The sequence below is a fragment of the Papio anubis genome, chromosome 4 (assembly GCF_008728515.1).
Source record: "Papio anubis isolate 15944 chromosome 4, Panubis1.0, whole genome shotgun sequence".
Lineage (NCBI taxonomy): Eukaryota > Metazoa > Chordata > Mammalia > Primates > Cercopithecidae > Papio > Papio anubis.
Genome location: NC_044979.1, coordinates 135,183,756 through 135,198,192, shown reverse-complemented (window position 1 = coordinate 135,198,192; position 14,437 = coordinate 135,183,756). Strand labels below are relative to the sequence as shown.

The 14,437-nt window shown below is 43.6% G+C and overlaps 1 protein-coding gene across 12 annotated transcripts in view; it reads left to right on the top strand.

Moving 5' to 3' along the window:
- Window positions 1-14,437, top strand: part of GTF2I (general transcription factor IIi) — a 117,459-nt gene that overhangs the window by 49,138 nt on the left and 53,884 nt on the right. For all 12 annotated transcript variants that reach the window (XM_031665460.1, XM_031665458.1, XM_021935760.2 and 9 more), the window contains exons 4-8: window positions 1,435-1,569; window positions 3,620-3,803; window positions 3,979-4,007; window positions 9,124-9,178; window positions 10,379-10,422. In XM_031665460.1, the coding sequence (XP_031521320.1) occupies window positions 1,435-1,569; window positions 3,620-3,803; window positions 3,979-4,007; window positions 9,124-9,178; window positions 10,379-10,422 (447 nt within the window). The remainder of the gene's footprint in view (window positions 1-1,434; window positions 1,570-3,619; window positions 3,804-3,978; window positions 4,008-9,123; window positions 9,179-10,378; window positions 10,423-14,437) is intronic.

The following is a 14,437-nucleotide window of genomic DNA, read 5'->3' as shown; positions in this document are numbered from 1 at the left end:
GCACTTTGGGAGGCAGAGAGTGAAGTAGAATCATGAGGTCAGGAGATTGAGACTATCTGGCCAACATGGTGAAACCCTGTCTAATCCAGAAGCAACAAAATTAGCTAGGAGTGGTGGTGCACACCTGTAATCCCAGCTACTTTCGGGAGGCTAGAGCAGAATAAGCTTGAACCTGGGAGGCGGAGATTGCAGTGTGAGCTGAGATCATGCCACTGCACTCTAGCCTGATGACAGAGCAAGACTCTGTTTCCCAAAAAAAAAAAAAATTAATGGATTAATTTGTCATACTTTTTTTGCACTAAGTCTTCAAAATCCATTGTGTATTGTACACTCATGAAACATCTGAATTTGGACCAGCCATGTTTCAAGTGCTACTTTTATCTATTTGTTATCCTGCTAGACTTTGTAAGCCTAGAATTTTTTTTGTGTTGATAATCTTCTCATTTAAATTTGTAGCCAATACAAATTTTCTTTTTAAAACTAGTACAAGGGTACTAGTATGTAGTATTTTTAGCTATAGCTACACTTATTTCAGAGATGGTCACTATTTCATATTACTTCCATTCATCTCATTTACGTATTTTAGATTTTTATTTGAAGAGTTCCCTTTTAAATCTCTGTCTCCCTGCCTTTTATTTTTTATTTTTTGAGACGGAGTCTCGCTCTGTCACCAGGCTGGAGTACAGTGGCGCAATCTTGGCTCACTGCACCCTCCACCTCCCGGATTCAAGCGATTCTCCTGCCTCAGCCTCCCAAGTAGCTGAGACTACAGGTGTGCGCCACCACGCCCAGCTAATTTTTGTATTTTTAGTAGAGACGGGGTTTCACCATGTTGGCCAGGATGCTCTCGATCTCTTGACCTTGTGATCTGTCTGCCTCGGCCTCCCAAAGTGCTGGGATTACAGGCGTGAGCCGCACCTGGCCTTTTTTTTTGTTTTCCTTTTTTAAAAATTTACGAGACAGTCTCCCTCTGTCACCTTGGCTGGAGTGCAGAGGTATGTTCTTGGCCCGGTCATAGCTCACTGCAGCCTTAAACTTCTAGGCTCAAGCAATCACTTCAGCCCTCAAACAGCTAGGACTGCAGACACGCACCACTATACCTGGCTAGTTTCATTTTTTTGCAGAGATGGGTCCTTGTTATGTTGCCAAAGCTGGTCTTGAACTCCTGGGCTCAAGCAATCCTCCTGCTTCAGCCTCCCAAGGTGGTGGGATTACAGGCTTGAGCCCTTGGGCTTAGCCTCTTTTTTGCTTTTATTACAAATCACAAATGACTAATAAATGTTAAAGAATACTTAAGAAATATTTTTTCCTGTTAGAATACATGTTAAAAATAGTTTTCCCTGTTAGAATACAGGAAAACGATTTTTACTAAAAAACAAATATTAAGGTAATGGATATGGATCTTTTTATTATTATTATTATTGTTTTTTACAGGTGTTGAAGAAGAAGAAAAAGCTGCAGAGATGCATAAAATGAAATCTACAACCCAGGCAAATCGAATGAGTGTAGATGCTGTAGAAATTGAAACACTCAGAAAAACAGTTGAGGACTATTTCTGCTTTTGCTATGGTAAAAACAATACTTAATTTTTCTAAAAGATACATTATATAATTGAGTTTTCTAAAGGGGAGATTAATTGATTTGAAAATTATATGACACACATTTTCACTGATTGAATGGATTAGCAATAAATAACTTTACTTTCTTTTTTTTTTGTTTTTGTTTTTGTTTTGAGACGGAGTCTCACTCTGTCACCCAGGCTGGAGTGCAGTGGCATGATCTTGGCTCACTGCAAGCTTCACCTCCCGGATTCACACCATTCTCCTGCCTCAACCTCCCGAGTAGCTGGGACTATAGATGCCCACCACCACACCCGGCTAATTTTTTTTTTTTTTGTATTTTTAATAGAGACAGGGTTTCACTGTTTAATAGAGACGGGGTTTCTCCTGACCTCATGAGCCGCCTGCCTTGGCCTCCCAAAGTGCTGGGATTACAGGTGTGAGCCACTGTGCCTGGCCCTAGCCACCACACCCGTCCATAGCCACCGTGCCCAGCCCTGCAATAACCTTACTTTCTTCCACTTCCATTTTGAAGGAACCCAGGAAGAAATGTCACCAGTAGAGCTGTTTCTTTCTTTTTTTCTTTCTTTCTTTCTTTCTTTCTTTCTTTCTTTCTTTCTTTCTTTCTTTCTTTCTTTCTTTCTTTCTTTCTTTCTTTTCTTTCTTTTCTTTCTTTTCTTTCTTTCTCTCTCTCTCTCTTTCTCTCTTTCTCTCTTTCTTTCTCTCTCTCTCTTTCTTTCTCTCTCTCTCTTTCTTTCTCTCTTTCTCTTTCTTTCTTTTCTTTCTTTCTTTTTTTGAGATGGAGTCTCGCTCTGTCACCCAGGCTGGAGTGCAATGGCACGATCTCGGCTCACTGCAACCTCCGCCTCCCAGGTTCAAGTGATTCTCCTGCCTTAGCCCCCCCAAGTAACTGGGATTACAGGTGTCCGGCACCATGCCTGGCTAATTTTTGTATTAGATTTTAGTAGAGATGTGGTTTCACCATATTGGCCAGTCTGGTCTCGAACTCCTGACCTCAGGTGATCCGCCCACCTTGGCCTCCCAAAGTGCTGGGATTACAGGCGTGAGCCACCATGCCCAGCCTAGCTGTTTCTTTCTAATATGCATGCTCATCTCTCCAATTCCCTGCAAAGCCACCTTTTGTTACTCTTGTCCCATCATAAAACGAAGCTCTTAACACGAAAACAGTCAAAGGAGGAGATTGAGGTTTTACTGTGGGGTCATAGGTGTAAATCAATTCTCTGGAATGGGATTTTCAGTATGTGTGAGGCTCGCTGCCCAATAGGTTGACAGTATATACTCATTTGTGAATGGGAAGCTTGTGTTTACCTGATAAGTTTTCAATGAGAATATTAGCTGAGGCCGGGCGCGGTGGCTCAAGCCTGTAATCCCAGCACTTTGGGAGGCCGAGACAGGCGGATCACGAGGTCAGGAGATCGAGACCATCCTGGCTAACACGGTGAAACCCCGTCTCTACTAAAAAATACAAAAAAAACCTAGCCGGGTGAGGTGGCGGGCGCCTGTAGTCCCAGCTACTCGGGAGGCTGAGGCAGGAGAATGGCTTAAACCCGGGAGGCGGAGCTTGCAGTGAGCTGAGATCCGGCCACTGCACTCCAGCCTGGGCGACAGAGCGAGACTCCGTCTCAAAAAAAAAAAAAAAAAAAAAAAAGAGAGAATATTAGCTGAAATATTCCTGATATTTTATGGTAATGGTTGGATGTGCTGGGCTTCTATATTCTGAGGCCAAATTGTACCTGAGAATATGCCAGGATGGGACCATCTTCAAGAAAGGCAATAGTGCAAGAAACCAGCCATTGCTCTTTCTGTGTAGTTTTTAAAGTAAAATATTGTATCTACTTTTCATTTTGGCCCTTTGGATCAGTTTCAGGTTTAGACCTTCTGCTGATATGGGGAGCTAGAATGCTGTAGTATTAATTAATTTTGAAATCACATATTATAAGAAATCATGGATGTCCTTATTAAGCCACAATAAGCTAGCGATGATTTCGTTTTTTAATCTTACCATTGAATGATGTTCATCTGCTTTTCACCTCCCCCAGGGAAAGCTTTAGGCAAATCCACAGTGGTACCTGTACCATATGAGAAGATGCTGCGAGACCAGTCGGCTGTGGTAGTGCAGGGGCTTCCGGAAGGCGTTGCCTTTAAACACCCCGAGAACTATGATCTTGCAACCCTGAAATGGATTTTGGAGAACAAAGCAGGGATTTCATTCATCATTAAGAGGTGAAGTGCTTTCTCCCTTTGTAGCCATCAACAGTTGATTCATATAAATTTGAATATTCAGCTTATGTTAATAGAGTTTTAAAATTCATATTTAACACAGAGGTCATTTAAATGTATGTGCTACAATAATTTTGTGTATTCATATGGAGTTTTGTTTTGTTTTGTTTTAATGCAGACCTTTCTTAGAGCCAAAGAAGCATCTAGGTAAGTAAGAGATTCACTTCCTTGATAGCTGGCTAGCCTCCGTTTTGCTAGATTTTAATACACTTCAATGGTTTCTGTTTTATTTTCTTTGAGAATATGATGTCAGACATTTTTGGATGGGCTGTTTAGATGTTTATATAATCCACGAAAGGTTCTTTGAGCTAAAAAAGCGGATATTTGTTTTTTTGTTTTCTTTTTTTTGAGATGGAGTCTCGCTCTATCGCCCAGGCTGGAGTGCAATGGCGCGATCTCGGCTCACTGCAACCTCCGCCTTCCAGGTTCAAGCAATTCTCTGCCTCAGCCTCCCGAGTAGCTGGGATTATAGGTGCTTGCCACCACACCCGGCTAATTTTTGTATTTTTAGTAGAGACGGGGTTTCACCATCTTGGCCAGGCTGGTTTTGAACTCCTGACCTCATGATCCACCTACCTCAGCCTCCCAAATTTCTGGGATTACAGGCGTGAGCCACTGCGCCCGGCTGTTTCTTTGTTTTCAGCTCCGCTGCTTGTTTTCTGTAGAAGATCATATGTCTGCCCTCACTTAGCAGAATTATGAGTAGGATTTAATTGACCTAATGTCATTGACTAGGCAAGGCATTGTTGGGCACAGCATTGGGTGGGGAGGGGATATGCATCTGTGTATCAGCATTACAACTTTTTAGAGCTGAGAGTCTCACGAAGAGAGAAAAGTCTGTAAAGTGAACATGGCAGGAGCATCACATCCCTACTGCAAGAATGGTTCTGAGAAAGGGCTGTGGATATTATTGGAGGTTGGATACCTTTATAGTTCAGGGAAGAGTTCATGAGGAAGAGAGCATTTCTATGGGCCCTTGAGGAATGATGAGGATTTCAGCTTCCTTTAGGGAAGTCTAGCCATTTCATTTGAAGGGAAAACAGGATAAAGAGTGGTATCCTTTAGAGCCAGGTTTATTTGAGACTTTCGGAAGTAAATAACCAGTATCACTGGAATACTCTTAACCATGTAAGGATGAAAGGAAAAAATTATATATACATAAACATACACATTGTATTTTCTATTAACCTTTGTTTTATTCTCATTGTGGTGAAAAGATTAATTTTTTAGCAGATTTATTGAGGTATAATTGATACACCATAAAATTCACTTGTCTTATTTTATTATTATCTTTTTGAGACGGAGTCTTGCTCTGTCGCCAAGGCTGGAGTGCAGTGGTGTGATCTCAGCTCGCTGCAGCCTCCGCCTCCCAGGTTCAAGTGATTTTCCTGCCTCAGTCTCCAGAGTAGCTGGGATTACAGGTGTGCGCCACCACGCCTGACTGATTTTTTTTGTATTTTTAGTAGAGATTGGGGTTTCACCATGTTAGCCAGGATAATCTCAAACTCCTGACCTCAAATGATCCACATGCCCCAGCCTCCCAAAGTGCTGGGATTACAGGCATGTGCCACTGCGCCCAGCCAAATTCACCTGTCTTAAGTATATAATTCACTAATAGTAGATTTACAGTCTTAAAATGTTTTTAAGGGTTTTTCATCCTTCATCACAGTCTAATTTTGGGATGTTTTCATCATCCCTCTGTTATTTCATGAATGTTGTAGAAATGGAATATGTAGTATGTATCCTATTGAAATGAGCTTTTTACACTGAGCATCATTCACTCGAGGCTCATTGAGCTTGATGGGTGTATCCGTAGTTTCTTTTTATTGCTGAGCACTAATTATTCTATGACAGGAACATATACCGCCTGTTGATCCAATCATCAGTTTATAGATATTTTGGTTGTTTCTACCTTTGGGTATTGGGAATAATGTTACAGTGAACATACTTGAGCAAGTTTTTGTCTGGACATATTCCTTGATATCTCTTGGATTTACATAGGAGTGCAATTACTAGGAATAGGGTAAATTTACGCTGAACTTTTTTTTTTTTTTTTTTTTTTTTAATGAGATGGAGTCTCACTCTGTCACCAGGTTGGAGTGCAGTGGCACGATCTTGGCGGCTCACTGCAACCTCCGCCTCCTGGGTTCAAGAGATTCACCTGCCTCAGCCTCCCAAGTAGCTGGGATTACAGACACGCGCCACCATGCCCGGCTAATTTTTGTATTTTTAGTAGAGATAGGGTTTCACTATGTTGGCCAGGATAGTCTCAATCTCTTGACTTCATGATCAAGGGAGGCCTCCCAGAGTGCTGAGATTACAGGCGTGAGCCATCGCACCCTGCTACACTGAACTTTGAAGAAACTGACAAGCTGTTTTCCAAGGTGGCTATACCGTGTTATACTCTAGCAGCAGGATAGGAGGGTTACCCCCACATTTCTGCCAACTTACTTCTTGATTTTAGCCATTGTAATAGGTATGATGTGGTATCTCATTTTTGTTTGACTTTTTAAAATTTCTCTAGTGATTGTTGATGTTGTGTTATCTTTTACCTTCTTTCACTCTGTTGCCCAGGCTAGAGTGTAGTGGTGCCATCTCAGCTCAGTGCAGCCTCAACCTCCCAGGCTCAAGCAATCCTGCTGCCTCAGCTTCTCAGTAGCTAGGACTACAGGCGTGCACCACCATACCCAGCTCATTTCTGAACCTTTTTTGGTAGAGAAAAGCTTTTACGTGTTGGCCAGGCTGGTCTGGAACTCCTGAGCCCAAGTGATCCACCTGCGTCGGCCTCCCAGAGTGCTGGGATTACAGGCTTGTGTTATCTTTCATTGTGCTTATTGGTCATCCATACATATTTTTTGGATAAATATCTATTTAGGTCCTTTTAGGTCCTTTTCCCATTTAAAAATTGCGTTTATTTGTCTTTTTATTATTGAGTCTTAAGAGTTTTTTATATAGTCTTGATATAAGTCCCTAATTGATGATTTGTTAAATTTTTTTTTTTTTTCTTTTTGCGATTGGTGTCACTCTGTTATCCAGGCTAGAGTACAGGATTTGGGAATATTTTCTCCAATTCTAATAAATCTACATTATTCTTACTGTGTAACTTGTCTTTTTCACCTGCTTGGTAGTATCTTTTGAGGCAGAAACGTTTTAAATTTTGATAAAAACCAGTTTATTCTTTTGTCACTTATGCTTTTTTGTTGTTGTTGTTGTTATTGTTTTTGAGACAGAGTCTCACTGTGTCACCTAGGCTGGAGTGCAGTGGCGTGATCTCAGCTCACTGCAACCTCCATCTCCTGGGTTCAAGCAATTCTCCTGTCTCAGCCTCCTGAGTAGCTGGGACTACAGGTGCCCACCACCATGCCCGGATAGCTTTTGTATTTTTAGTGGAGATGGGGTGTCACCATATTGGTCAGGCTGTTCTCAAACTCCAGACCTCAGGTGATCTGCCCACCTCGGTCTCCCAAAGTGCTGGGATTGCAGGCATGAGCCACTGCGCCCGGCCCTCACTTATGCTTTTGACTTCATGTTTAAGAAACCATTGCATAGCCGGGCGCGGTGGCTCAAGCCTGTAATCCCAGCACTTTGGGAGGCCGAGACGGGCGGATCACAAGGTCAGGAGATCGAGACCATCCTGGCTAACACGGTGAAACCCCGTCTCTACTAAAAAAATACAAAAAACTAGCCGGGCGCAGTGGCGGGCGCCTGTAGTCCCAGCTACTCGGGAGGCTGAGGCAGGAGAATGGCGTGAACCCGGGAGGCGGAGCTTGCAGTGAGCTGAGATCCGGCCACTGCACTCCAGCCTGGGCGGCAGAGCGAGACTCCGTCTCAAAAAAAAAAAAAAAAGAAACCATTGCATAACCCAAAGGCATGAAGATTTGACTTCTATGTTTTCTTCCGCAAGTCTTATAGCTTTGGCTCTTATATTTAGATCTATGGTTCATTTTGACGTCATTTTTGTATATTGCACAAAGTAAGGGTGTAAATTCATCTTTTTGCACGTGGATATCCTTTGATTCCAGGACAATTTGCTGAAAAGACCGTCCTTTCCCTCGGGATATCCTTGTCATCTTTGTTGAAAGTCATTTGACCCTATGTTTATTTCTGGACTTTCTATGTAGGAGATCAAGTTGTGTGAGAATCAAGACAATTTACCACTTCCTTTGCAATCTGAGTGCCTCTTATTTCTTATTCTTGTTGCTCTGGCTAGAATATAAATGTCAAACAGCATTGGTAATAGCAGACATCATCTTGTGATATTAGTAGGAAAGGATTTTGACCATGAGCTATGATGTTAGTGGTAGGATTTTTGTGTAAATCTCTTTTAAGAAGGAGAAATATTTGTCATGTTTATGTTAAATTTTAGACTTAAAAGTTTTTTTATTATTTTTATTTATGTATTTATTTATTTTGAGATGGAGTCTTGCTCTGTCGCCCAGGCTGGAGTTCAGTGGCGCATTCTTGGCTCACTACAACCTCCACCTCCCGGGTTCAAGCAAATCTCCTGCCTCTGCCTTCCGAGTAACTGGGATTACAGGCACCTGCCACTACCCCCAGCTAATTTTTATATTTTTTAGTAGAGATGGGGTTTTACCATGTTGGCCAGGCTGCTTTCGAACTCCTGACCTGAAGCAATTTACCCATCTCAGCCTCCCAAAGTGCTGGGATTACAGGTGTGAGCCACCGCGCCCAACCTAATCTCAGCACTTTGGGAGACCACAGTGGGAGTCTCCCTTGCGTCCAGGAGTTTGAGACCAGCCTGGGCAACATAGCAAGATCTAATTTCTACAAAAAATAGAAAACAATTAGCTGGGAGTGGTAATGCATGCTCCTGTAGTCCCAGCTGTTCAGGAGGCTGAGGTAGGAGGATTGCTTGATCCTCGGGAGTTGGAGGCTGCAGTGAGCTATGATCATGCCACTGCACACCAGCCTGGGCAACAGGGTAAAACCCTGTTTCTAAAAAAAGAAAAAAAAAAAGAAAAAGAAAAATGTGTATCGTCATTTATACGTCAGCAGAGTCATATTCTCCATATTCCATCTTACTAGACAAATGGTATGTGTCTGCATTTCTCTCACTGATGAAAATAGAGCTTTTTCATTCAAGGAGGGTGTGGTTGGGTGAAGGGATGAAAAGCAGTGTTTGTTCTGGTGTGATCCAGAGCTGCAAAGCCTAGTTCTACCCCATTCATTCTATATTTAAAGGCTTTAGAAGTATTATATTTGAAATGTTGCAAAACTAACGCGAATTTTTTTTTGTACGTAGGTGGTCGTGTGATGGTAACAGATGCTGACAGGTCGATACTATCTCCAGGTGGAAGGTAAAACCTAATTTCATTACTGCTGTTTAACTCCCACATCTCAAAAAGTTTTAGTTGTTAGATAATTGAAATATTAGAATATTAAAAAGGCCTTATGTCACACATCTTAAAGTTTAATAGGTAAGGATATCATTTGGAGATCTTGTGAACATGCCCTCTTTGACTTGGTATTTCTGAATAGTAGAGTTCTTGGGAAAAGCCAGCGGCATTGGTCACACTGTGAATTGGCCTTAGAGTGGTATTTGGAAGTTAATATGCTATTCTGTAGTATTGTATTGTACTGTTTTCCCCAAAAGATAGATAGAAATTAAAGTACTAAGTTCAGTTGATAGCTCTTTTTTTTTTTTTTTTTTGAGATGGAGTTTTGTTCTTTTTGCCCAGGCTAGAGTGAAGTGGCGTGATCTCAGCTCACTGCCACCTCCACTTCCCCCTCCCCTGGGTTCAAGTGATTCTCCTGCCTCAGCCTCCCAAATAGCAGGGACTACAGGCATGTGCCACCACACCCGGCTAATTTTTTTCTATTTTTAGTAGAGACGAGGTTTCACCATGTTGGCCAGGCTGGTCTTGAACTCCTAACCTCAGGTGATCCACCCGCTTTCACCTCCCAAAGTGCTGGGATTACAGGCGTGAGCCACCGCGCCTGGCCCTATAACTCTTAATATGCTACTCTGTAGTATTTTATAGTACTTTTTTCCCCAAAAGATAGATAGAAATTGAAGTCCTAAGTTCAGTTGATAACTTTTTTTTTGGAAACAGAGTCTCCCTCTGTCACTCAGACTGGAGTGCAGTGGCATGATCTCAGCTCACTGCAAGCTCCGCCTCCTGGGTTCAAGCAATTCTTCTGCCTCAGCCTCCTGAGTAGCTGGGACTATAGGCAAGCGCCACCATACCCGGCTAATTTTTGTATTTTTAGTAGAGACGGGGTTTCACCATATTGGCCAGGCTGGTCTTGAACTCCTGACCTTGTGATCCACCTGCCTCGGCCTCCCAATGTGTTGGGATTGCAGGCGTAAGCCACTGCGTCCGGCCTAATAACTCTTATTTATGCAAGAAATAAATATGCCAGTTTTAAGCTGAGTCAGGTTGGCACCTGCCTTGGTCAAGGGAGGGATCTTACACTTTGAGACCCAGAGACTTTGAATGTTGTGGGAGTGACTGTCACCAGCACATGGCTTGATCAGGGCTTTCTTCTCCTTGCAGTTGTGGTCCCATCAAAGTGAAAACTGAACCCACAGAAGATTCTGGTACGTACTAGTGCTTTTAGAGTCAATGGTGAAATTAAGGAAGACTTTCCCTTAGTGTAGAAGGTTATAGTTTGACTCAATTATTGCTTTGTTTTGATAAGAAAGAGGCAGTCACTACTAATGTATTCCAACTGTGACACTATTTGTTAATGTTATCACATTAAGACCCAGAAAGGTAATTTGCTCAGTAAGTGGTAGGCAGAGTTCTTTGCCAGTTACACATGTTTGTAGATAAAATGTATTGTCTTCTTTTCCAGTTATACAGACATATAATGTAAGAGGTCGGCTGTTCTGTAGTGCTTTTTACAAAAATCAATAGAATGCCACCTTCGTCTCCTCCTTCCCTCTGCACTCCCATTTTCCACTCTCCAAGGAGACCATTTTCAATTCTCAAATAAAAGTGCTATTTAATTCCTTATTTATTTGTTTATTTATTTTTTGAGACAGGGTCTTGCTTTGTCACCCATGCTGGAGTGCAGTCTTGCAACTTCAGCTCACTGCAACCTCTGCCTGTGGGTTCAAGCAATTCTCCCACCTCAGCCTCCCGAGTAGCTGGGATTACAGGCATGCACCATCACGCCTGGTTAATTTTTATATTTTTAGTACGACGGGGTTTTGCCAGGTTGGCCAGACTGGTCTTGAACTCCTGACCTCAAGTGATCCACCCGCCTCAGCCTCCCAAAGTCCTGGGATTACAGGTGTGAGCCAGTGCGCCCGATCCCCTGTTTATAATTCGGTTCTGTCCTAGAACCATGGCACCCAGATGTTCTCAGCATATTTATTTATTTCCTCATTTCCCCAGTGTTACTCTGTATCCCAGTGCCACTGTCAAGCCTCCCGCTGCTCGGCCCTGTGCCCCTTATTCACACGAGACGCTCCTTAGTGGGCTGTCACCATCCTGCTGGCCCCCTCATCTCCCTCTGTCTGCCCAGGCCCTCGGCAGCTTCCCCAGCCCCTTTCCCGGCCCTTCGTCAGCCTTCTCATTCTGCCATGCTTTCTGGGCAGCCACCTACCCCGCTTGACCCCGTCTAAGGGCATCTCGAATGAGTTTTTGGGGAGGCGGCAAGGGGGTGTTAACATGTGTGCGTGCATGTGAATGAGAGCTTCTATGTGTGTAAGTGTATTTTGGGAGAGCTGCAAGAAAAGTGTTGAATTATCCTTTTTTGGAAAAGGTATTTGAGTCTTTTACACTGTTTGCTGGTTTTACAGAAGGTTTTTCTTTTTTCTTTATTTTCACTCCATAGGAAATCTCACATTTTTGTGTAGTTTTTAGTAGATTGTGCCAAAAAAAAATCATCATTTTGCAAATTTTTCCCCTTAATTCATGTATTCATCTCCTGAATATTTAGTTTGCTTCCAAAAAGAAACATGCTGAATTGGGAAACCCCATGTATTTAATCGAATTCTTTCAACTGTCTTTATGTACGCATCAGCATCATTATAGGTTTCTGTTTTCTCTTTTACACTTTGCATCTTTATATTCTTAATTTATCCTCCAAATAAGATTTTATTTACATTTATAGCCAGGGTGCAGTCAGGAGACAGAAACCATATCAGTTATTGGAACAGAGAAAATTTAACATAAAGATTGTTGGCCGGGTGCGGTGACTCACGCCTGTAATCCCAGCACTTTGGGAGGCTGAGGTGAGTGGATCACCTGAGGTCAGGAGTTCGAGACTGGCCTGGCCAACATGGGGAAACCCAGTCTTTGCTAAAAATGCAAAAAAATTAGCTAGGCATGGTGGTGGGCGCCTGTAATCCCAGCTACTCAAGAGGCTGAGGGAGGAGAATTGCTTGAACCCAGGAGGTGGAGGTTGCATTAAGTCAAGATCGTACCATTGCACTCCAGCCTGGGCAACAAGAGTGAAACTCCGTCTCAAAAAAAAAAAAGATTGTTAACTAGTTATAAAGTTGTTTAACTTTGTAACCTAAAGGAGAATACTAAGGTTTTCTTTTTTTTTTTTTTTTTTTGAGACATAGTCTCGCTTAGTCGCCCAGGCTGGAGTGCAGTGGCGCGATCTCGGCTCACTGCAAGCTCCGCCTCCCGGGTTCACGCCATTCTCCTGCCTCAGCCTCCCGAGTAGCTGGGACTACAGGCGCCCGCCGCCTCGCCCGGCTAACTTTTTGCATTTTTAGTAGAGACGGGGTTTCACCGTGTTAGCCAGGATGGTGTCGATCTCCTGACCTCGTGAGCCACCACGCCCGGCCTAAGGTTTTCTTTAAGGAACAATTCTAGGCAGTGACTGCCACCCCGTCAGCTTTCCATCTGACTTCTGAGGTGGGGTAGTGTTTGGCTGGTGCTGGTGGCTGACAGGCATGGCGAGGCTGCTTCTGGTAGTGTCAGAGACATTGCCAACCAGGCCCAGCTGTTGTGATGGGAGGGCCTGCTTTGGCCAGGCTGATTGAGGATACTGAGGAGTCACCTTTTTGGGATGAGAATGCAGACAAGAAGCCAAAAGGAAGGCCCAGATCCCTTCCCCTCCTCTAGCCTGTCTCTCTGTAGTGTATCCTTGTGGCAGAGACTCACACAGAGGCAGCTGCTGTGCAGAACTCAAGCTTCAGCAGAAACCCAGAGGATGGGTTTGCAACTGAGAGACATCAGTTTTGCGGCTGGCCCAGGCTGTTCTCTTTGGCTACTCAGCATATATACACACCCTTCCCTGCACATTTGACCTTCTGTACAACAACGAGACAACTCTTCCATCTAAAGAGATGTAATTTGACTTCCTACAAAGAAATCCATTTTTACCCTCTCCTCAAAATGGGGAGACACAGTGTTCCAGCAGTCACACCCATCGCTGGGAGACTGACTTAAAAGTCGCGAGCTATATTACCTGCTCTTTAAATGCAGCCCAAACCTAATTGAGTAATCTCTAGTCTAATGGACAAATGGAAAGGAAACCTCCAACCAAACTATTGTGAAATACTACTGCACAGAAGAGAATAGTTAGTATATGTAAACGCATAATCTTTACACAAACATATTTGTAACAGACAAGGAAGAGGGTAGGCATAGTGGCCACAGTCTACGCTTCTGCAGCTTACCAGACTTTTTTTTGGATTTACCTTTTACTTTATTTATTTATATTTTTTGAGACGAAGTCTCACTCTGTCGTCTAGCCTGGAGCGCAGTCGTGCGATCTCGGCTCACCGCAACCTCCGCGGCTCAGGTTCAAGTGATCCTCCCACCTCAGCCTCCCGAGTAGCTGGGATTACAGGCGTGTGCCATCCAGCCAATTTTTGTATTATTTATTTATTTATTTTAGTAGAGACGGGGTTTAACCGTGTTGGCCAGACTGGTCTTGAACTCCTGACCTCAGGTAATCCATCCGCCTCAGCCTCCCAAAGTGCTGGGATTACAGGCGTGAGCCACTGCACCCAGCCAGTATGTGTGGGGTTCTGTAGCCGATTGGAGTGACCCAAATTTTTATCCCTGAAGGGTCTGAATCCCCAGTGGATCTGCCTTGTTTGTTAGCTGTAATGCTGTAATTTATTGCCTTCCTGCCTGCCTGCCTGCCTGCCTGCCTTCCTTCCTCCCTCCCTCCCTCCCTCCCTCCCTCGTCTTGCTGTACCACCCAGGCTGGAGTGTAGTGGCACCATCTCTGCTCACTGCAACCTCCGCTTCTTGGGTTCAGGCGATTTTTATGCCTCAGCCTCTCGAGTAGCTGGGACTACAGTTGCGTGCCACCACTCCCGGCTAGTTTTTGTATTTTTAGTAGGGATGAGGTTTCACCATGTTGTCCAGGCTGGTCTGGAACTCCTGACCTCAGGTGATTCGCCCACCTGGACCTCCCAAAGTGCTGTGATTACAGGCATGAGCCACCGTGCCCGGTTGTTAGCTGTAATTTTCTATTCGCTTTTACTGATGGACATGAAAGTGCTAAGTTAGCCCAGAGAATCGCAGAGGTCTCAGATGCAGTGTTCTCTGCCACCACTGTGTAGCAGCAAAACACTTTCCCCTTGGTGATCGAAGGCAGTGGAGTAACTCCTTTGTTTGCTTGTTGCTTCAGGGATG